General features: G+C 36.7%; 1 protein-coding gene across 12 annotated transcripts in view; it reads left to right on the top strand.

The window, feature by feature from the left end:
* LOC137627778 (kinesin-2b-like) overlaps positions 1-23,824 on the top strand; it is a 439,846-nt gene that overhangs the window by 372,714 nt on the left and 43,308 nt on the right. For 2 of the 12 annotated variants that reach the window (XM_068359093.1, XM_068359088.1), the window contains 11 exons: positions 524-642; positions 1,941-2,045; positions 2,365-2,479; positions 3,208-3,318; positions 4,984-5,129; positions 5,632-5,717; positions 6,613-6,651; positions 8,394-8,613; positions 8,791-8,900; positions 9,324-9,488; positions 21,507-21,616. In XM_068359093.1, coding sequence (XP_068215194.1) covers positions 524-642; positions 1,941-2,045; positions 2,365-2,479; positions 3,208-3,318; positions 4,984-5,129; positions 5,632-5,717; positions 6,613-6,651; positions 8,394-8,613; positions 8,791-8,900; positions 9,324-9,488; positions 21,507-21,616 — 1,326 coding nt within the window. Of the gene's footprint in view, positions 1-523; positions 643-1,940; positions 2,046-2,364; positions 2,480-3,207; positions 3,319-4,983; positions 5,130-5,631; positions 5,718-6,612; positions 6,652-8,393; positions 8,614-8,790; positions 8,901-9,323; positions 9,489-21,506; positions 21,702-23,824 lie in introns of all 12 variants that reach the window. The other 10 variants (XM_068359098.1, XM_068359091.1, XR_011041219.1 and 7 more) reach the window with 9 other exon arrangements.

The following is a 23,824-nucleotide window of genomic DNA, read 5'->3' as shown; positions in this document are numbered from 1 at the left end:
CCTTGACTGATTCATGCTCTACGTGATAGATTAGGTCAATGTTCTCTGTAAATACAGTGTAGGCTATCAGACTTTATTTCTAAACTTGACATTACTATTGTATATCCCTTCCACTTCTAAACAGACCACAAATCTTTCCGATTTATGACTTTATTGTACCATATATACATGCACTAGGCAAAGTGTAGCATATTCTGGTAAAATTTACCATAAACTATTTCTGTTAAAAAAAAAATCCTGGAAATTTTTCTGAACTGAGCAGTTTCAGGGGAAAATTTTCAGCAATAACATTGATTTTCTTTTAGAAGTATTTTATTGTATTTCATTACCATATACACAAGGTTCTTTTGTAGACCAGCATCCAAGGATAGGGTGTTACATACCTTTTCAGCATTTTTACTATATTGATATTTTCTTTAAAAATTCTCAATTAATATGACAGACCATGTTACTGATAATCTATCTCACATACCCTAAAGTTTTTCACACCTTTATTTTAATTGAATTTCTCTCTTACCAACAGGCACATGCATTGCGGCTCTTTCCGATTCACGTAAGAGAGATGGCCATGTCCCATATAGGGATTCTAAGCTAACCAAGCTATTAGCTGATAGCCTGGCTGGAAATGGAGTCACCTTGATGGTAAAGAACTTTAGAGTTGCTCTATTTGAGAAATTATTGACTTTCTTGTAATGATTGGTAATAGAATTTTAATTCTGAAAACACTATGTACAGTGATACCTCGGTACTCGACCATAATCCGTTCGAGATCCGTGTTCGACCTCCGATTTGTTCGAGTACCGAATTTTTTTTCCCCATAAGAAATAATGGTATATATTCTATTCCGTTCCCAAGCACTCGAACAGGCCCAAAATATTAATAAAACGTGTACCTAAACAACAATAATTATCTAAATGTGTATGAAATTGGTCAGAAAATCCTATAAAACAATTTTAAACCATTTACTGTACTAAAATAAAACAATTTTAAACCATTTTCTGTACTGTAGTGAACATACCTTTTGTTCATTTATGTACCGATCGAATTCCCCCACGTATTTATCGGCTGCAATTTGATCCGAACTAGCTGCCTCCCCATGCCTAGTAACACGATGAATACCTGTTCTATTACGAAACTTTTCAAACCAACCCCTGCTCGCTTTAAATGTAAATGAATCACTTTCACTGGTACTCGGACTTTTCTTCACTAATTCTTCATAGATATGCAACGCTTTTTCACAAATGAACGCTTCACTAACACTTTCCCCGGCCAACTGTTTTTCTTTAATAAATATTAAAAGCAACTTTTCCATCTCCTCAATCACTTGTGGCCTTTGCTTAGTTACCGCCGTAACTCCCGTTGCAACATTCGCCTTCTTAATCATTTCTTTATGCTTTAAAAACGTAGAAATGGTCGACTTCGCCATTCCGTATTCTACCGCTAAATCGGACACTCGTACACCATTCTCATATTTCGCTATAATTTCCTTCTTCAACTCGATCGTTGTTCGCACTGTTTTCCTCTTCTCCTTCCCCTTAACACTCATTACTTTCTTGGGACTCATTATGAAAGCTAAAAAAGCAATTAAAAGCACTGAAAATCACTAAATCACAACGAATGCTGATCGCGCGTTGTCTGAGTGACGCTCTCGAGAGAACTGATGCTTCCCGAACAAGCGAGAGTGGCCGAGATGGCGCGATCATCACAAAGCCCATGCGGTCGTCACGTGTTCGGCTGGTCGAGTACCGAATTTTTGGTCGAGCACCGCAGCAAAAATTTCTCGAAAATTTTGGTCGAACTCCGAATTGTTCGAGTATAGAGTCGTTCGACTACCGAGGTATCACTGTATGTAGTATTTAATTCCAATGTCATCAATTTGGATTTCTGTTTTGATGCACAAAATATAAATGATAATGATTATGAATCTTTTTATCTTTCAGATTGCATGTGTATCTCCAGCAAAATCGAATATCAGTGAAACAATCAACACCTTGCGGTATGCCTCAAGGGCTAAGCGAATTCGCACAAAACCCATAATCATAATGGTAATTAGAAAAAAAAATTAGGTTTTTTTTGTGTGATACTTGTCACTTGATCACTGTTAAACACCCTTAACTCAATGAAGAGTTATTCTTATACAGTACTGTCTAAAATTTTAAGTAGTCAGTCCCATCTGTGTGTGAATTTGGTATCAGAGTGGTTATTTGTTTATTATATAAATTGGACTATGATGTAAATATTTATTTTGATTTAAAGATAATATTTTCACTTTGATGCTGATAATACAAAAATTAGGTATAACTTAGAAACATTTACTGGTATTCTAATGTTTTTCAATGATTCCTAATGTACATTTCCTCTTAGGACCCAAAAGAGAAAGTCATCATGAGTTTGCAGCGAGAAGTGAGTCTCTTAAGAGAAGAGAATGCTCACTTGAAAATGCTGCTTGATATAGCTGCAGTAGACGGAGTCCCTAATGGTAGGATATCTCTTAGTAGAAACCTTTTGCACATTTTTTACTAAAATCTTCTGATAGAGTCGGTGGTTTATGATTTAGTGAAAGTAGTTTCCCAACAATATGATATGACTGGGCAGTATGTAATTGATGGAAATTGTCGCTTTATCAATTCTAAAATGTGTAAGAGACAATTGATAGCAATATTCTTTTATATCTTTTTCCCTGTATTAAGGACTGTCACTTTAAAATGAAAAGAATGCCTTTGAAAAATTTTTGTTATTTAGAGTTGTGGGGCACTTCATTTCAAAGAATGATCTAGGAAGTATAGTACAGTACAGTAATTGCATAACAGTTGTCGTTATTGTACTGTATTGTACAGTAATCAGTACCAGTAATGTGAAAAGTAAATAGTCATTACCCAAGGAAAAATTGCAATACAGTATAGTAAATTTGTCATTTAGGATTGCATTTCCTTATACTGTAATACTCTTCCTGTGTTCTTGAGCTTTTATGTGTCAGTGCATTTTTTAAATATTGTTTAACTGTGTTTTATCTGTAATTTTAGTTAAGTGCAATATTTAAATTTCATAATGTTATACATCACATTAATTTTGAGCCATTAGTATTATGAACATTAAATGTATGTGCCAAAAAGTAGCTATTAATACTGTGTACATTATCATATTCACATTATACTGTACTTGAGCCAGGCATCAAAGACTAATTTCTTCAATATGTTGAATTTGCAGGAACAGGAGAGGGAATAAATGGAGAAACTGATGCAGAAGGCAATATCATTCACCTCAAGGGAGCCGGTGAGATGAATGGAGCCAATATTGCATCAAAAACAGGTGTACCTGGTAAGTTTTGTCCATTTTCATGAATTATATTCTATTTGTCCCCAATCTCATGTCCATGTCCATTACTATTATTAATTTACTGCAGCATCTAAAAGTATTATAATGGTTGTAACTCTACTACAGTATATTACTTACAGTAACCATCTTTATTTCTAGAGAGCAGGAAGTGATGAAAAACTCTCAATTTTATGTAATCCACTTGAAATCCCTGATTAGTAAAGAATTAAATAAGAAAGTCTTTGTTTCTGACTGCGTTGACTTTAAATGCAACAATACTAAAGCCAAAAAGGCTTTTTCTCGAACGTGAGAATCTCTCTGAATTTAGAAGTGAGCACCGATTTTATTCATGTAGAAATATAAATATCTATCATGCAGTTTACTGTACAGTACTGTAGAAAGTTAATTTTTGTCATATTTTTGGATAAGCGTTTAAATCTAGAAATCTGTTACGGAGGCCCAATTTGCTGAAAAAACTTTCGAAAGATTGATAAACATCCTCAAAAGCTATCTATCTTTGAGAATCCCAAACGTCTCATATCCATTGGTCTCCAATATTTTCACTGTCCAAGGAAAATAAACTTAACTAATATAAAAGACCTGACTTCATTCTTTGCTGGAATCCGGTTTTTAATTGTTAGATAGAGCAGACATTGACTGCAACCTCTATCAAATAAAAAATTTTTTTCCAAGCCTAATTCTTGTCCTTGTACATAAAGTGAAGCTATCTAAAATGTAGTAAATAAATCAATGCATAAGAAAAATGGGATGGAGGTAACTTTTATTTGAGGGGTGAGTTCAAAATTCAACATTAATATCACAGGATAAGAAACCATACCATAGAATGAAAGTTAATTGTAACAAATATTAGAATCTAATGTATGATCTCATTGTTTGTGATACAAAATTGTTATAAGTCACATTGCACTACAAATAAAGTCGGCATGAATCTCCTTACATCTAACTAAGGAAAGAAAGACAAAACATAAGGAATGTAATAATTCACCAACACAATGTTCACTTCATCAGGAGAGGGTGTACATAATGTAGTTACCTGAAGCCACCTGACCTTACATGTAGTGATGGATACCTCCATTGTGAGGTTTTTTGTTTGTGACAGAAATTTCTCTAATGTCATCTTAAGAACAATTAATTTTTGATAGTACATTTCTTAATTAAAGAGACATTCATAACCAAATGGTGCAGTACTGTATTTTTCTCTAAAAAGCAAATTTTTATTTTCTTGTAAATGCACCATGAGAGAAGTTGTATTTAGTTGTTACTAGTACATGAAAATGTATTATAATACTGTATTGTCTTGACTGGATGTTGCATAAATAAGTTAGTACAGCATCATCATTCACTAGCCAAGACTTTCATTCAGTTATAAGTCTCTTTCTTAGCAGTGAAAGTATTATTGTGAAATATCTAGGGCAAGCTTAATATTTTCCTGCAATTCATGACTAGCCAGACAAGAATTTCATTCTGAGTGTGCCTAAAGAAGCTGCAGACTAAAGGATGGCAAATGTAAACTGATGGGTAGTGTTGAAACAAATCATGCATAAATTGTATGAGCATATTTCATAACAGAGCAAGGAATATGATAGTGATTTAATAGAAATATTAGTAGTGATATGGGTAATGCTAATCGTTTATTATATCTTTCAGTTCATCCAACAATGCCGTCTCGTCAGGGATCTTTTAGAGTTGATAAGGACAAACTGGCAAGTCTTGACAATGGAGAACTCATCAATCTTGTACAGCAATATATGATACAGCATGAAAATGTCATGAGAGAGAACAAAGAACTACAGGTATTTAGAATGAGGATGTTTTTATGAAAATATTTCTCTGTAGCCTATACTAGTTTATTATTCAGTACAGTGAGCTTATTGTGTGCCGGTATCTGGCTAAATTTCTCCTGAGTACAGTACAAGCAACACCATATGTTGTTTGGGTTTGTTAATTCTTTTATTGCTATTAAGTTATTTTTTGTAAAATTCTGAAATGATGCTAGTTTTTATTTTGCACCTTTTCCGAGTAATAATATCATCAAAGTTTATTTCTTAAATATTCATTCAATTTTGTCATATCAAATTTTCTTTATCAAAACATTGAAATAATGGAGGCAGTAAACTGTTTACAGTGTTATTTAAAAATTTTGTTTGGTATTACAGTACTGTATTAACAAAGGAAATTGATTGGATCCCATGATCATATGAGAGCTACATTTTATAGATTACTCCTAAATGTCTGGAATTAGGCTAAAAAATGCTCGTGAAAGGAAATTGATTAAGTAAATTAAAATGTTTCCAGGCAGTCACAGCAGCACTGGCAAGGGATCAAGATTTAGTCTGCAAGGAGAATGAACGACTGCTAAGAAAACTCGAGGATGTTAGCAGGTAATATCCCTTAAGTATTAATAGCCATTAAGACTCTAATATCAGTAACACTCCCTATTTCGCATCATAGCTTTTTATATAGAAAAGTAGACTTCAAAGATTTTTGGAGGTACTGTAGCTACTGGACAGTTGGAAGTAGTAATTTTGCTTTTAAAAAGCCTTAGTCAACATTTAGAATATTACTTTTGCACTGAATGTTCAAAGTTTATATATTTTATATGCAAATGCTTTTTATGGTATATCCTTTTGCTGTTAAAATATTGCTGAATGATAGTATTTAATGTAATTTATTATTCCCTCTTGGTTTGAATTATATCAGTAATGTATAACGTTTCTTTATTCCATGGCTAATTATTAAAAGATGCACAACAACCACTTTTCTTTAAACTTTTTGCATGATTCATGTTCAACTTGCCAATTGAGTTTAAATAAAAACAAAGATCAGCTCTGAAAGCAATGCATGCTTATAGAAATAAAAGAAAATGAGTCAAAAGAAGCACAATATTTCAGACATTCAAATACCTGGTAAATGTGATCTTAAAGTTTAATAATGAGTGTTCTGTTCTCTTGATTACATTGTCTTGTCTAGTAAGAAAAATTCTACCCTATGTGAAGGAACTTTTGTCTTCTTTTACCATTTTCTTTTTTTAGTTTCCATATGCACTCGATTAAATAAAGCCGAAAAAATATTTGAAACATGAAAACATCTTGTATAAGTCCAATCAAGTTCAACAATTATTTTCAAATAATTTCTTTTTTTGTTAAATGACCAAAGGTGAATGACAAGTGTATCAATAGCTTGATTAGACGAATGAGGAGATGTTTGTATTGCCAAGCAGATCAGTAGTGAGAAAATTTGTAAACTTAAAACCTGTTTGGTCACTCTTCATTGCAGGGGAGCTGATTCTGATAGTAAATCAGCCAATGATGAGAGGTGAGTGATCCATCTGCCACATGCCTTGCTTGTTCAGTGGCTCTTGTGATAACCTCATGTTTTGTGATTGTTTGCCGAGTTAAGCCTGAATTTGGATGGATATTTTAGATGTGCGATGTAGGAGGTTGTGTGTTACCTATCAATATTTGTAGAATATGTAAATACCACTTTTTCCCTTTGCCCCCAGTTGCACTATAGTACAGCATTTTTTTTCTTTTGCTATTCATACCTTCTCTGATTTCGTCCCCCTTATACCTGTCCGACTTTAACTATCTTTTCATTTCATGCAAGAACAAATCCTTTGTGCAATTTCTGCAAGGATAGAAATGTGACTTGGTTGTCTCATCAGAACATTACATAATAAAAATTTATTGTTTTGTCCCTCATAGTTGGTTACTACCTATAATGTGCCCTTTGATGCATTGTAAACAATACTAAAGATGATTTGAAGCATCCCTATAGCCCAAATTGCATTACTTTCTTTTTCTCTCTTCCCTTTTGGGTTTCCCATTAACTAACTTCATTTGGGCCATTATCCAGTTTTCACCCCTTTTCAAGGAACAATTCTTTTGGGCTGGCCACATACCAGGTAGTCATTCAGAAATTTGACTTGGCAGTCAGATAAAACTAAACTTTGTGCAGTATTGTCATAATAATAAATATTTTATTAAGTGTTAGTCATTAAATTTACATTTCTTACAATACATTAGTGTCTTTTTTTTTGCTACCATACCAAAGTTTAAGATCACTTAAAATTTGAGAGGCATCAGCTAATTTTAATTGAGCATTTTGTAATTTATATTTTTTTTTAGATGTCAGAAATGTCAATTAATTAAAGACTCACCACAAGAAAAAACTAAACACAGTACTTTGATTTTTTAGATTCAAATTTTATTAGAAAGTGATAAATTCAGTATAATGAATGCATTTTTTAGATTAAAAATTACTGTAATACAAACCTTTATTTACAAGCTTAATTGTTGGCTATAAAAGGCTAATCTAATTTTCCTGATGGTAACCTTTGGCTTAATTGTGATTTTTTTTCTTATACCTGCATGGAATTCTTGCATGAATTACTGTTAATTAGAGATTTAAGTCCTCAGCATAAAGGTCTCAGAATAACCAATTTAGAGGCCAAACTTTTAGACACCACCACCATTTGAAGTGATACATAAGATACAGGTATTTACTATTGGTACATGTATCACAATTGTGATGAATCTCTCACAAACATAAACCTGATACACTACAAGGGCAAAATCTAATGTAAGTTATGTTAATGAGCAGTACAGTGCAGTACTTACGTCCCTCAGGAATTAGATTTGTATGTTGATGCATCACTTGCTTTCTTACCGCACATCTGGAAGAAGCTTTATTGTGGTGCTTTTTGTAAATGAATTTGTTTTTAGGGGCTGATAATGATGCATTCAGAATTTTTCATATAGTTCAAATGCATTTTTGGTCTGAATTCAAGGCATTACAGACCCAAGTTAATTATGATAATTGCTGTAACTTTTATTAAAATGGTCACACATGACAGACTATATGGTACTGTATACATATGTAAAAGTAACAAGATTTTCATATATAAAGTACAGTAATCATTTTATCCATAACTGAAATATTTTTTTAAAAGCAATTTATAGAGTTTATCATCAAGAATATTTGACTAAGTGATTTACCAAGCTAAGAAAAAAAATATGGTATTCAAAACTGAACTGATGTATATTTTTTCTTCTTAGTGTGTGCCGGAGATCACCAATCATACCTGCTCAGCCCATGGTGTCTGGGGATGAGATTTTGAATGCCTCCATGACTGGCAATTATAAAGCCCTAAATGGCATTTTGTCGGGTAGAAACAGTTCGCAGGAAGGCAGTGCCTTCAGGTCACGTTCTCTTCCTTCGTCCTCATCCTCTTCTCAGGTGTGGATTAATCCTCTTAATGATTCCTCAAGAGGGAGGGTAAGATTCCTGAGATTTTTTACTAGTTTAAGTAAAAAAAAAATACCTGTATAAGTAATTTAGTTTTCTTTTGTTTTGTGAACTAGATACCTGATTCCTTATGCATGACCAAAATATTATATAACTTTGTCATTTACCTTGGTAATAACGATAGATTTTCTTTTCCTCTACTTTTAGGATGTTCCTACAACTTCAGGCTCTGCCCCTGGTAGTAGCGGTAGTAGATTACCTCACCGTTTGCCTGAGTCAATCAATAAAGAACTAGAAAAACGACGTATTGGAAAAAGGTAAACATAGAATTGGAAGTTAATTAGCAACATGTGATCTTTCATTTTCATGAAGTTGTGAATTTCTTTAAAGCTATTTGCTCCATTTCATATTCTCTCACATGAGCAAAAATCTCAAAAGTAGCTGGGGTGGGAGAATTTAACATTAGATTGTATATCAAATCTAGCTGATGATTGATTGATTTATAGAATTTTAACCATATGACCCACTGTTGAAGTGATTTGGATGATTTGTTTCACTTAGTAATGAAAAAGAACAGGTCAAACAGTAGTTGCCATGTTAAATTAGTAATACATCACTTTGCCTGTTTTTGTATTTTATGATCTTAACTTTAAAATGCACTGTATATAAGAAATTAAAGGTGTTTTATTGGGTACAGTGCTTTATATTGTACTTAACTGTACACTGCCTCCAATCCTTAGTCTCAATGACCTGACGGGATCAGGGAGCAGTGGCCGTGATCCCAATAGTAGAGGTGGGCGTCGAAATAGCTGGGAAAATGGTCAAGATGATACTGTACTGCCTTCAGTTAGAAAGCCAACTGTGAAACACAAGAATATGTCACCTGGAATGGGACCTGGTAAAAGGTAGGAAGTATTTCATATGATCAGAACTGGAGTGTGTTTTCACAATTGCACAATACAGTAAGTAAGGTTTTCATATTATACTTATCTCTCTATTAGATGAGAATTTGCTTTACTAGTGGTAATTTCTAAATTCCTGTTCACCTACATATAAATAATCAAACCAAGATAGTGGTGTCCAGATACTTGGACTTGATTACAAGTTTTTCAACGAACTTCTGTTAGGAGATTACTGTTTTTAGAGCTCTTGGTCACATTTTATTGCTCTTAAAAGATATAATTCAGATTACATTTTTACCATTTCAGGATTTTTTTTAATGAAACTATTTTTCTGTGCTCTTACATTTTCCTTTCAAATGTTTAAATTTCAGTTTCAAAACTTATTATTTTGCATTTTAAGGAATTATAAAGACTTCTTTATATTGCATTAAGAAAACTCAATGACCTAAGATGTTGAGATTGAATTAATTATGTGACAAAAAATATGCTTTTTGTTTTGCTACAAATGCTTATTATGAGTTTTCAAACTTTAAATTTAAGCCAACTGAAAAAACAAAATACTGCTTAGTAGTCCATTAAAACTGCTGTGAATTGCTTTCCAAAGAACAGAATTCTTGAGCAAGGTTTTTGGAACGTAAGTGGAGAATCATTCTTTTCTCAAAGATGGTGGCACTTTCTAATATTGTATTATGAATGATTATAGGAAGTATTCTACAACAAAATTTTATAAGATAATAGAAACTTTCAAGAAATTACTTTGTCACAATTTCTTCTCAAATAAGTACTTTAACAGCACAAAGTACTGTACTAAACACTGTACCTTTAGTTGTTAGTACAGTAGTACCTCAGTTTGTGAATAATTGAATACGAGCAAATTAATATGCAAGCATACAAATTGGTTTACGAACATTGTATTGGTCTGCAATTAAAAACTTCCTTTGGTATGAGCCCTTTTTTGTAGACAATTACTAATTAGACTAGCACCCAATTCGCAGAAATCGGTCATGTAGTATCCATACGACACCTATGCCTTTTTCAGGGCTTTTAATTTTTTTTTTTTTTTTTGCTGGCACCCCTCCTTGCTCAGAGCTTAACTCTTGCATTCTCCAAGCAGCACTAGTAGAAGAATAATCTCTCATGCGCATCTTTTGAATTGTTTCTTTGTACACTTGTGACCCCATGCTTTTTTGTCAAGCTGTGATAGATATTGCTTATCATAAAGACATTCTTTGCTGCGTTGTAAAGTTAATTATATCATGACAATGGCTCCCAAGATTATCAAGAAAGACTGTAAGAAGGAAAAGATTATGCGTGCAGCTGACCTGCAAAAACCGTACAGTACATTCATACTGCAACATTCACGATTGTTACAATCGCAATTCTGAAGAATGAAGAAGATATCAAAGTATTATGGGATGCAAAACTGGTGCTTACATTGACAAATCAATGTCAGCATGTTTTATCACTGAAAGGTTTTTGCTCATCTGGAATGATGAGATGCCATTAGAAGGTGATATGATTACCAAAATCCCTATTTGCAAAAAAGTTATGGTACTGTATTGAAGCTGAATAAGGTGCAGCATGAAAAGAATGCAGAAGATATTTCAACTGAGGAGGAAGGAAAGGGTGACAAGCTTCAAGTGAAATTAGGGAGATGTTAAGAATGTGAGAAATACAGCAAAATTTTTTAGAAACACATTACCCAGACGAGGCTTCAGCAGAACAAGCTGCGAATCTATTTACCGACAATGCGATGTCCCATTTCATCAGTTTTAAAGTAAAGGATCAAGCAAATCGTCTCATAGGTTCCTTGTTAAAACTCAAATTTGACTAAGTGCCAATAAAGTGTAAACTAAGTTATTCAGGTAGTGATAGTGAACATTATTCTGGAGAGAGAATTCCTGATAAATTTCTCATGGACTCAGGGAGACTCTCCCTCCAGACAGTAACTACTACTACTACTACTACTACTACTACTACTACTACTACTACTACTACTACTACTACTACTACTGATGATGATGATGATGATGAGCTTTTTGGTATGCAAGCTCACTCCCAGAATGAATTAACCCCTAAAACTTGTAAGCTGAGGTACTGCTTTACTAATTTTATTGGTGTCTCACAATTAATGGTAGTTATGCTACTGTGTATTGATTTATGACAACTTCATATCATTAAAGTGTGATAAGTTGTAGAGTCTCATTTTGATGCACTGTAATGTGTGTAACAAAAATGTCTGATAGTATGCGCTGTAGTGTTGTAACTGTTTCTAAAATCCTGTCAAGAATGTTTAAATTTTTATATTACAAATATTCAATACAATAACTGTGTCTTAAGGTGTTCTATGGAAAGTGCTTAGTTACTTATATTTTATAATGTGTAGTAGTATATTTTGTATACTAAATTTTACCACAATAACATCGTATTTATGTTATTAAAGCACAGACACAGTGCTGTAAAGTATAGTATGGCACATGAAATCATATACAGTGTAGTACAGTACCTATATACTCCTTCCTTATAGCATACATGATTGCTTAAAGGAGTTTTTTTTATGTTGGATGCAATTAAGATGATAGAAATATGGACTCGCAAAGACATTTTGGTGTATCATCAGTCGGGTTATTGTTTTTCTGATGTACAATTAATGTATGGAATTAGAAAACAAATAACAATTGAGCTAGAAAAACGAAATACAATAGATGACCCTGGATTCTGAATACAATTTAATAGTAGAGTGGCACAACCCATAGTAAACCCAGCTGATGAAATAGCAGTAAATTGAAGAAAATTTCAGATGAACAGTTAAGGTTTGGAACTTCAATTGTAAAAAAAAAAAAAAAAATTAGAAAAAGACCGTTCTTTATTGGCAGTGACCAGTGAAATATTATTATTATTATTATTTGCTAAGCTTGGAAAAGCAGGATGCTATAAGCACAGGGGCCCCAACAGGGAAATTAGCCCAGTGAGGAAAGGAAACAAGGAAAAATAAAGTATTTTAAGAACAGTAACAACATTAAAATAAATATTTCCTATATAAACTATAAAAATTTTAACAAAACAAGAGGAAGAGAAATTAGATAGTGTGCCTGAGTGTACCCTCAAGCAAGAGAACTCTAACCCAAGACAGTGGAAGACCTGGTACAGAGGCTATGGCACTACCCAAGAATAGAAAACAATGGTTTGATTTTGGAGTGTCCTTCTCCTAGAAGAGCTGCTTACCATAGCTAAAGAGTCTCTTCTACCCTTACCCAAAGGAAAGTAGTCACTGAACAATTACAGCGCAGTAGTTAACCACTTGGGTGAAGAAGAATTGTTTGGTAATCTCAGCATTGTCAAGTGTATGAGAATAGAGGAGAATCTATAAAGAATAGGCCACACTATTCGGTGTATGTATAGGCAAAGGGAAAGAACCGTAACCAGAGAGAAGGATCCACTGTAGTACTGTCTGACCAGTTAAAGGACCCCATAACTCTCTAACGGTAGTATCTCAATGCCAATAATTATCTTTTGGTACTTACAGTAAGCCTTACTTTTGCCACTGACATCAACCAGTGCCTTTAATGCAAATCATGAAATGAGTGAAATGTTAGGAATAACAAAAGATCAAATTCCGTCCCTAAAAGATAATGGAATACAAAATTGCCATAGCTGTATTTGAAAAATTCATGTAGGCTAAATTATGATACTTATCTCAGGAAGGGGATATATACAGTAACTACAATATATGTTATGATAATTTCATACATATTTTTTATATACAAAGCATGTATGAGAACAAATTTCCTGAAAAATACTATTAAGTACAGTACTGTAAACTCAAACAACATTTTAGGTTAAAACGGGAATAATAAGCTCAGACAATGTAAAATGGGGAAATCTAAATATTCTATTTGGTGCAGTTTTCTTTCATTCAGTAATTAAAAAGGAGTTATAAGCTTTGTTTACAAAAACTATACTGTATATCCAAATATTTAAGTAAGAAAACAAAACAGAGTACTGATAGAAAAATCAAAATATCACAAGCTCAGAATGACTTGTAAAGTGTCGTTGCCACTTATACCTACTGGGACATGTTGCTATCTCATCAGTGAATATTGGCAGTGGATCAAACTGAACCACTAACCAGAATTCGAAGATGCTGCTAATTATACTGCAGCAGGTCTGGCCTAAGGGCTGTATGTTTCGATAGTACTTTACAATGAATTGTGCATATTAATAGCTAGTTAGACTGTATATCCAGTTTCAGCTTAATACAGTGATAAGAAATGGCTTCTTTAGTAGTTCTTGACTACTAAAGAATTGTTCTAGGTTAAAAAACATAGTAAAGAAGTTTTTTCAATATTTAACTTAGCCGGTGATTATAATAGCTGCAACTCTGTTGCTCGACAGAAAAACTCTACGGAAAAATTCGCCAGCGATCGCTACACAGGTAGGGGGTGTACTCAACAGCACCATCTGTCGTTCAGATACCCAGTACTCATTGTAAACAAAGAACTCAATTTTCTCTCTGTCGAGCTATCGACAAGACGCTCTTATTCGCTGTTGCTAAACTGGAGTTTTTTCACAACTAATTGGTGAAGTACTTTATTCTAGTTTTGAGCTTTCGCTATGCAGGTGTTTTATCTTTATCTTAAATCTTGAACTCGTTTTGGATAGATTTAATTATGGTGACAAAGAGAGTATGGACTTTCTTTCACTTTTAAATGGCCGACCCTTCCCTTAGACGGAAGTGTGTTTAGGCTTTTAGTAATTCTTATCACGTTATAGATTTTCCTCTATATATTTTATATCTCTCCGCCTTTATTAGGCCTCTTCGATTAACTTTCCATTTATTATAAACATATAAAAATAAAATTTTAATGTTTTGTTTATATAGACCTTTCCTGAGAGTAGGCGGTCCTAACTTGGAAACCGAAGTTAATCAACGTTGAGCCCTTTATATCGTAATTAGCTTTTAAAGAGCTAAGGATTTAAAACTTTTTAAATGTAATATTTTATGAAAGAATTTCTTTGATAGTCTTCGTACTGTTTTCAAAGATGAACTAACGTTTAGTTTTTTTATGCTACGCAGTTGTTGACGTTCAGGACGTTCAACATGCGCTCTATCGTAACGATAGAGAGAGAGTGTATCACGGTTTCACTTTGCAGTAAGAGTAAATCGATTCTGACGTTTTGTTCATTATTTCTTAGCTTAAATGTTTTAAATTCTAATTTAAAGGAACTTTTTATTGAAAAACCTTTCAGTTTTTTCCTTTAGTCAAATAACATGTTTTTTTGACGAAATATAATTGGGCTCTTCTCTTAGGTGCAAAATCAAGAGAGAAAGAGAGAGAGAGATAGAGACGGAGGGAGAGAGAGGAGAGAAAACGTTCCGTTCAAGCGGGTAACGTTGTTCTCGTGTTACTCGCGTCCCTAGTCGCTGTACGGGGAGGAAGGATAAAACGTTTTTAGGTTTTTATTCTCGTCCCCAGGCTATGTGCGGTGAGAGATTGAAAACGTAGTTATATGAACTAGTGTTTAGTCTCTTTCCCAGCCACTGATTTTTTTATCTTAAAATATGTTTTCTGTTTTTTGCTGGTATTAATGAGCTTGCATTATACGACTGATTTCGCAATTACTACCTTTTAATGAAGGGTAGAATTGCGTGTTTCAGGTAGAAATAAGTGCAAAACAGAAAATCGAAGTGATAAAGTGATATGCGCAAAGTGTTACAGTGTTGCGTCCGAGGCGCAAAGTGTTACAGTGTTGCGTCCGAGGGTTCGTCTGTTCGTGCCTGTCGTTCAACTAGTCCGGGACCTCTTGCAAGCTCCCAAGCCCAGGGGAGAAGTAATGTCAAACGACTTATGGGTTTGAGAGGCCTTGACCAACAAACAGACGTTTTTCCCTCTATGGTATCGGGTGTATCTTACCAAGATCTCCCCTACCATAAGACGAGAGAGACGTTGTTTCTCCTCGTCATCCGAAGGCTTTTCGCATAAGAAACCTGTCACAAGGTTTCGAAGCCCTTAAGCGAAAGTCAGTCCTTTCAGGACAGGTCCAGCGTCCTGGTTACAACCATTAGGACAGCTCTGACCCTATGCAGTCATCGGATAACTGCTCGCCGCCTAACAAAAGCGTAACACAGACTCCGAGAGTCTTTTTTTGTAGGCAAAGTGTTGCGGTCACAGACGTTACCCTCGTCTCTTACCACAACCATTTCCGTTGATCCTTAATGGGTTGTATGGCAAGACATGCAGTATATGCTTGCCTCCCTTATGGAAGACTATTCTACCGATTAGTCCTTTGAGTCTAGCCGTTTATCTCATCAATATCCTGGCTTTCAGCCAACCTAACGTTCCTTTGTGCTTACTGTTGACGTTGGCGTAGCTTAGTCACGTCAGTCAGGTTGTTTAGAACCACACTCGATGCGGTCTCGTGTGGTTTTTCAGCCGCATTTGGACGTTAGGCCACTTGCTGATGCTCCTGTTGACGTTCAAGACGTTCACTAACAATCGGAGTTGACTTGTTTTGACGCTGTGCGTCAACCTCCGCATTCTAGAGTTGTTTTGACTGCTCAGTCTAGGCAGTCAAAGCAGTCTCGAGTGGACGCTGTGCGTCCTCACGCACCTGTTGTGGTTGACAGTTCAGTTGTTGACAGTTCACAGACTGTCAAGCAGTTACATGACGTTGCGTTCTGGTCCGCTACTAATGCACCAGTGAGTGTGGACTCTGCTTGTAAAGCATTGCCACCACGGTAGGTCTCTCCCTTGCTTGAGACTCAGTTTTTATCGGACAAGGTTCCTGTAGATGAGGAAGTTGCTGTTCTTCCTCCTACTGATATTCCCTTGAGGACTCTGTCAGATGGAGAGGAGCCTAAAGCTGCTTAGCCTCCTATGGACTTTAATTAAATCATGATGATTTTTTTAAGGATCTTCGTCCGGATCTTTTTGTAACTGCTGCTCCTCGTTCGCCTAAACGTCAGAGCTCACACTAGGCCTAGCTACTTCGAAGCCGTTGTTTTTAAGCTAGTGCTCTCTCGCTCTCCTAGAGAGCGTTACGTTGGCTAGGCGACTGGTTTTTCACCAGGAGGAGTTTGGGGGATACAGCCTTTGCTTTCCCTTCTTTTAAACTGGTTTATAGAGCGAGAGTCTGATATGACACGAGAGAAGTTCTCGGCTTGGGAGTTCATGCCTCTGCCCAGATAGACTTCTCAATTCTGGTAGACTCTCCCTGGCGCCTAGCCAGGAGACGCTCCAAGTTGTTTACAGGTCAACTTCACAACTGTTTTCAAGCCTTTGAAGTTTTGCTGTACAATTATGTCACGCATAACAAGGCTTTCAGGGATGGTAAACGGTTCCGCCTCAGTCGCTAACCCCGTCTGTTGCCACACCTGCTCCCGTAGACCCTAAATGGGCTTTGCTGCAAGACATGCAGTCCAAGCTTGCGTCCTTGATAGAGGACTTAAATGCGGAGAAGGTTGCTACCGAACCTTCTGGCCAACAACCTTCCAACCGGTCGGTTGTGCGCCCTGTTGACGCTGAGATAACCTACTCGCGTCTGCCAGTTGAGGTGGTTCCTCCACCGATGCGACCCAGTGTGGGTTGCCAGCCGCACGTTGACGTTAAGCGACGCTCGGAGGTGGTTGTTGACGTTCAGGACGTTCAACAACCAGCAGAGGTGACTTGTTTTGACGCAGTGCGTCAACCTCAGCAACCCGGTAGGGTGTTGACTGCACAACCCAGACGGTCTAGACAGTCTCAGGTTGACGCTGTGCTTCATCGCGCACCCATGGTTGTTGACAGTTCACAGACTGTGCAGCAGTTCCATGATATTGCGTCCGGCTCCGTCACGCATCCACCAGTGCGACCGGACTCAGCGAGCCAGACGTTGCCCACTCCGTTGCCGTTTCCTCATCAGTTTTCGGATGAGGAACCCTCTGATGAGGACGTTGCTGAACAACAAGACGATCAGCCCCCAGCCCTGCTATCCATCCAGAAGATGCTGAAGAAGGAACGCTGCTCAGTCAGGCTGTGGATGAGTCTGGTAGGGACGCTGTCATCCGTGGAACAATTTGTGTCACTAGGAAGACTACACCTCCGTCCTCTTCAATACCATCTAGCTTTTCACTGGAAAAAGGACAAGACGCTAGAAGCGGTCTCGATCCCGGTTTCCGAAAAGATAAAGTCTTGTCTGACTTGGTGAAAGGACAATATCAACCTAAGAGAGGGTCTTCCCCTGGCTGTTCAGACTCCCAACCACGTTCTCTTCTCGGACGCATCGGACGTAGGCTGGGGTGCAACATTAGACGGTCGGGAATGCTCGGGAATATGGAACTCGAGTCAAAGGACAATGCATATCAACTGCAAGGAGCTACTGGCAGTACGTCTGGCCTGGAAAAGCTTCAGGTCTCTCCTTCAAGGCAAAGTGGTGGAGGTGAACTCGGACAACACCACGGCTTTGGCGTACATCTCCAAGCAAGGAGGGACCTACTCTCTGACGTTGTACGAGATCGCAAGGGACCTCCTCACCTGGTCAAAAGGTCTAAACATATCACTAGTAACGAGGTTCATCCAAGGCAACTTGAATGTCATGGCAGATTGTCTCAGTCGGAAGGGACAAATAATTCCAACAGAATGGACCCTCCACAAGGATGTATGCAAGAGACTTTGGGCCACCTGGGGCCAGCCAACCATAGATCTCTTCGCAACCTCGATGACCAAGAGGCTCCCAATATTTTGCTCACCAATCCCGGACCCAGCAGCAGTTCATATAGATGCCTTTCTCCTAGATTGGTCACATCTAGATCTATATGCATTCCCTCCGTTCAAGATTGTCAACAAGGTACTGCAGAAGTTCGCCTCTCACGAAGGGACAAGGTTGACGCTAGTTGCTCCCCTCTGGCCCGCGAGAGAATGGTTCACCGAGGTACTTCGATGTCTAGTAGACGTTCCCAGAACACTTCCCCTAAGGGTGGACCTTCTACGTCAGCCACACGTAAAAAAGGTACACCAAGGCCTCCACGCTCTTCGTCTGACTGCCTTCAGACTATCGGAAGACTCTCGAGAGCTAGAGGCTTTTCGAAGGAGGCAGCCAGAGCGATTGCTAGAGCAAGGAGAACATCCACCCTTAGAGTCTACCAATCGAAGTGGGAAATCTTCCAAAACTGGTGCAAGTCAGTATCCGTATCCTCTACCAGTACCTCTGTAACTCAAATAGCTGACTTCCTCTTATATCTGAGGAAAGAACGATCTCTTTCAGCTCCCACTATCAAGGGTTACAGAAGCATGTTGGCATCAGTCTTCCGTCACAGAGGCTTAGATCTTTCCAACAATAAAGATCTACAGGACCTCCTTAAGTCTTTTGAGACCACGAAGGAGCGTCGTTTGGTTACACCTGGTTGGAATTTAGACGTGGTACTAAGATTCCTTATGTCAGACAGGTTCGAGCCGCTACAATCAGCCTCCCTGAAAGATCTCACCTTAAAGACTCTTTTCCTGGTATGCTTAGCCACAGCTAAAAGAGTCAGTGAGATTCATGCCTTCAGCAAGAACATCGGATTCTCATCTGAAACGGCTACATGTTCTCTACAACTTGGTTTTCTAGCCAAAAACGAGCTGCCTTCTCGACCTTGGCCAAAATCGTTCGATATTCCAAGCTTATCGTATATGGTTGGAAATGAACTAGAAAGAGTCTTATGCCCTGTAAGAGCTCTTAAGTTCTATTTAAAACGAACTAAACCTTTACGAGGCCCGTCTGAAGCTTTATGGTGTTCAGTTAAGAAACCATCTTTGCCTATGTCAAAGAATGCTTTATCCTATTTTATCAGACTGTTAATACGAGAAGCTCATTCCCATCTGAATGAGGAAGACCAAGCTTTGCTGAAGGTAAGGACACACGAAGTTAGAGCTGTCGCAACTTCCGTGGCCTTTAAACAAAATAGATCTCTGCGAAGTATAATGGACGCAACCTATTGGAGAAGCAAGTCAGTGTTCGCGTCTTTTTATCTTAAGGATGTCCAGTCTCTTTACGAGAACTGCTACACTCTGGGACCATTCGTAGCAGCGAGTGCAGTAGTGGGTGAGGGCTCAACCACTACAATTCCCTAATTCCATAACCTTTTTAATCTTTCTCTTGAAATGTTTTTATTGTTGTTTTTGGGTTGTCCGGTAGGCTAAGAAGCCTTTCGCATCCTGGTTGATTTGGCGGGTGGTCAAAGTCATTTCTTGAGAAGCGCCTAGATTAGAGGTTTTGATGAGGTCCTGTTGTATGGGTTGCAACCCTTGATACTTCAGATCCTAGGGGTCGCTCAGCATCCTAAGAGGATCGCGAGGCTCCGTAAGGAAGACGTACTTAAAAAGGCAGAGTAATTGTTCAAGTCGACTTCCTTACCAGGTACCTATTTATTTTGTTTTTGTTATTTTGATAACTTCTAAAATGAAATAAAAATTCTTAGCTCATATGATGTAAACATATTTTGCTGGTCTCTACCCACCCCCCTGGGTGTGAATCAGCTATTATAATCACCGGCTAAGTTAAATATTGAAAAATGTTATTTTGATAATAAAATAAATTTTTGAATATACTTACCCGGTGATTATAAATTAAAGGACCCTCCCTTCCTCCTCAATAGAGACGCAGTGGACCGAGGAGAAAATTGAGTTCTTTGTTTACAATGAGTACTGGGTATCTGAACGACAGATGGCGCTGTTGAGTACACCCCCTACCTGTGTAGCGATCGCTGGCGAATTTTTCCGTAGAGTTTTTCTGTCGAGCAACAGAGATGCAGCTATTATAATCACCGGGTAAGTATATTCAAAAATTTATTTTATTATCAAAATAACATATTAAACATGAAGCAAGAAACTGCAAGGCTCTTAATTGTATGTTTACTAACAGTGAAACATTTGGGATCATTGGTAACCCATCAAACCTAAGTGCACGATGTAAATCTTTAACCTTAACTCTTTCATAGGATTTTAGCAACCTTGTCCATTGATGTATGCCATAGATACTTTATGGAAGGCAATTTTGCTAAATAGATAATTAACACTGCTACACCTTGAGATAACCATTGCTTTATCTAAAAAGGTATCTAGTCGATAAAATCTTGATTTCTCACTTCTGCTGTTAAGATATTTTTTTCTTAAATTTTAATGTTAGTCAAAACCTTAAGACCATAACATAATGCATTGTTCTGTACTGTATATTGTGCATATTACATCTGATTATTGAATCTTATACCATATACTGTGTATATATATATATATATATATATATATATATATATATATATATATATATATATATATATATATATATATATATATATATATATATATATATTTATATATATATAATATATGTATATGTATATATATATATATATATATATATATATATATATATATATATATATATATATATATATATATATATATATATATATATATAACTTAATATTTAAGTAAACAGTAGTAGATTGAAACAAAAAAGCCTGAAAAATAATCTTAAAGACTTTTGAATTTCATATAGATCATGAATAAATCCTTAAAAACTGGCTTTGTAATTTGGTCAGATTTTCCCTTTGCTTGGCATTCTTCATGTTATACTTAAGAGTATACACTAAGAGAATGCAGCCATTGTGTCAGTTTCAGCCTAGTTACTGTTTGGGACAAAATTGCATGATCTTTACTACATACTGGTAATTATATGTTTATTTCACTTAATCTTTGTAGGTAGCAAGTATATTAGTAGTAACTCTAGGTACTGCATTATTAAACTCTTCCAAATTTTATTTCGTTTTTTAATGCTTAATGATTTGTCAGTGGGTGGAAAATTATTGATGTTTCTTTCCTAGTAGCTTAATAGTAGTTATTTTCAATGCTGTGCCCTACTATCAAGGTCTAGTGCAAGGGCCAAATATTAGTCCATGTAGCTATGGTAATTACAGTACTGTATTTTGGGCACTAAAGATGGGAGGCAGACTACTTTAGGGTGAATGAGGTATAGTATGTTGTTGACACTTGCATGTTGCAGCGGATTACGTGCAAAGAACCGGTCTAAGTCAGTGCCACGACCTAGAGTACGAGGGAAGGTTGACAATGGCCGAGGTAATGGTGAAGGAGGTCCTGATCGTAGACCCCCAGGTATGCGGACATCCTAGTTGGTAACGATGTTTCTACACTGCCGCTGCTCCTACTACCTCTCCTGTCTGCTGCAGCTGCCACTCAGGTAGCAAGCTTTATAACAGATCAGGGCCTCTTAAAATCACTAGGCCCCATCACTTTACAGCTGCTTCATTTCATGATACAATATTTCTATCAACACTTCAAATTTGTTGATAGAGATTTTGCAAGACTTCATTATCTTTTATTGTTTTGTAATGTCTTTGATTTCTTTGCAAATCATTTAATGTCACATTTCTTATATTATTTATACACACATGTGATTGCATGACTCACCTGTAAGAATGTACACTTAGTGCTGTGCAGTTACTATAAATGCCTATGATTTTTTCAGATTTTCACAGTTGGGCATGAAATTTTATTTTGATGGAGTTTGTAATTGGTACACAGAAATCATGAAAATTGAGTTTTTTGCACTCTATATGCAAGTTTTGATAAGCTAAAAAGATGTTTAAACATAGGTTGTCGCCCTGATTTTGTAAAATATTACCATAAGAATTTGTAAATATTGTTCACAAGCATACTAAAAGCACTACATTAAAAAAAGGGGGTTTAACAAAGGAAATATGCATTTTTGGCGAGGAATTGTTTGGAATCCAAGGACTTTACTGTTTAGACTAGAACATGGAATCTAATACAACAGGCTATATCAAAGAAATATTGTCTTTCCTGCCCCTGGCCCAGTGGATTAGTGTGCAAGCACAACCTTAGTATGTATAAGGAAGACCCACAGGTTACGGTTTCAGGTTCTCTGAAAAACACTACTAGTTGCTGGGAGTATGGCAATGGCATCTTGATGTTTTTTTTACCACTAGAAGCCTTTTTTTTCCAATGTGTAGGTCTTGCTTAAATCTCACCTCCCTTCACAAGTTTAGGGAGGCAGGAGGGAGGGTCTTGGGGACCACAAAGTACCTCCCCATAATAGGCATTTTTTTTCATCAAAACCCTTTTTTAGGCCCCAGGAATAGTGTTGTTCTCAAAGACTAGTATCAGAACATAGAAAAATAAGACTGAAGTACAAGGGTCCAGTTACTTATAAACACTATGCCAAAGATTAATCAACACTTACATCATATGAATAGAAAGAACTAATAATTCAGGCAAATCACCAGAAGAGTGGAAAGCTCTGGGTATCCTAGAACTCTATACTTACAAAGAAAGTTGATTGTTTTTCAGAATGGAGAAAAGATTGCCTTCTTAATGAGAGAGGTCAAAAGACAAAAGATAGTGCATGTAGAGAAGTTTTCTAATGAAGGCGTAAATCTCTGCAAATAGAATTGTAGGATAGATACCAGACATGTTATAACGGAGTTGCAAGGCCAAAAATATAGAGGATCCTGTTGATGTAGTGAATTGGATCTTTGAATTTATGCCAGAACACCTGGCACTGGGGCCTGAGAGGCCATACTATACCCATGAGCAACACCCCAGTTGCAGTATGAAAGAAAAATTGAAGAGGTTGGACAGCAAAATGGTAAAAAGGAAGTGGGAACAGGTTTAATAGAAGACTAAATAGAAAGTGCAGCTATAGGCCAAAAGGGTGCTTCCCAGACCTTTTAATTAATTCCTACAGTGCACAGCTTTAGGTGCTCTAATGATAACATCCCTCTACAAAGAAAGGTTTTTTCATTCTTGGCCAGGGAGAGATGACCCAGAGACAGCATCAGGAGACGACAGGAGTGAAAATTAGGAACTCCTACTCTCGAAAAAAACACTACCAGTGACTGACACTTAAGACCAAGGCTAATACATCCATGCCCTCAGTGCTGACTGGTATTGTCTAGCAGAAGACCCCTTATAGTTCATCATGTAATATTATTAACCGAGTTTCCCCTGTAGACAGAGGTAAGGAAATCTAAGTGGGAATTTTCTGGTTGAAAAAAATGAGAAAAAAGGTGTCATCATCTATACTTTCTTATACAGTTGTGATGACCAAAGAGGGTGTATTTCAGTCTCATATACTGAAGGAGTGGAAACCTACCATGGACTAGTATTCAGCCATAGTGGTGCACTGCTGTCCCGGGTAAGGGTGATAGAATTTTTCAAACGTTCAAATCAAACTTTTCAAAGGAAGCAGATAAAGAGACCCTCTGTTCCATCTAGGTTCAAGGCGTCTATTGCAACTGTGTGGGAATTCGCATTCAGAGCTACGTAGACTGCAATATGCAA

Source organism: Palaemon carinicauda, chromosome 35, assembly GCF_036898095.1.
Source record: "Palaemon carinicauda isolate YSFRI2023 chromosome 35, ASM3689809v2, whole genome shotgun sequence".
Taxonomy (NCBI): Eukaryota; Metazoa; Arthropoda; class Malacostraca; order Decapoda; family Palaemonidae; genus Palaemon; species Palaemon carinicauda.
Note: the sequence above shows the minus strand (reverse complement) of the source record. Positions and strands in the feature narration are given on the sequence as shown.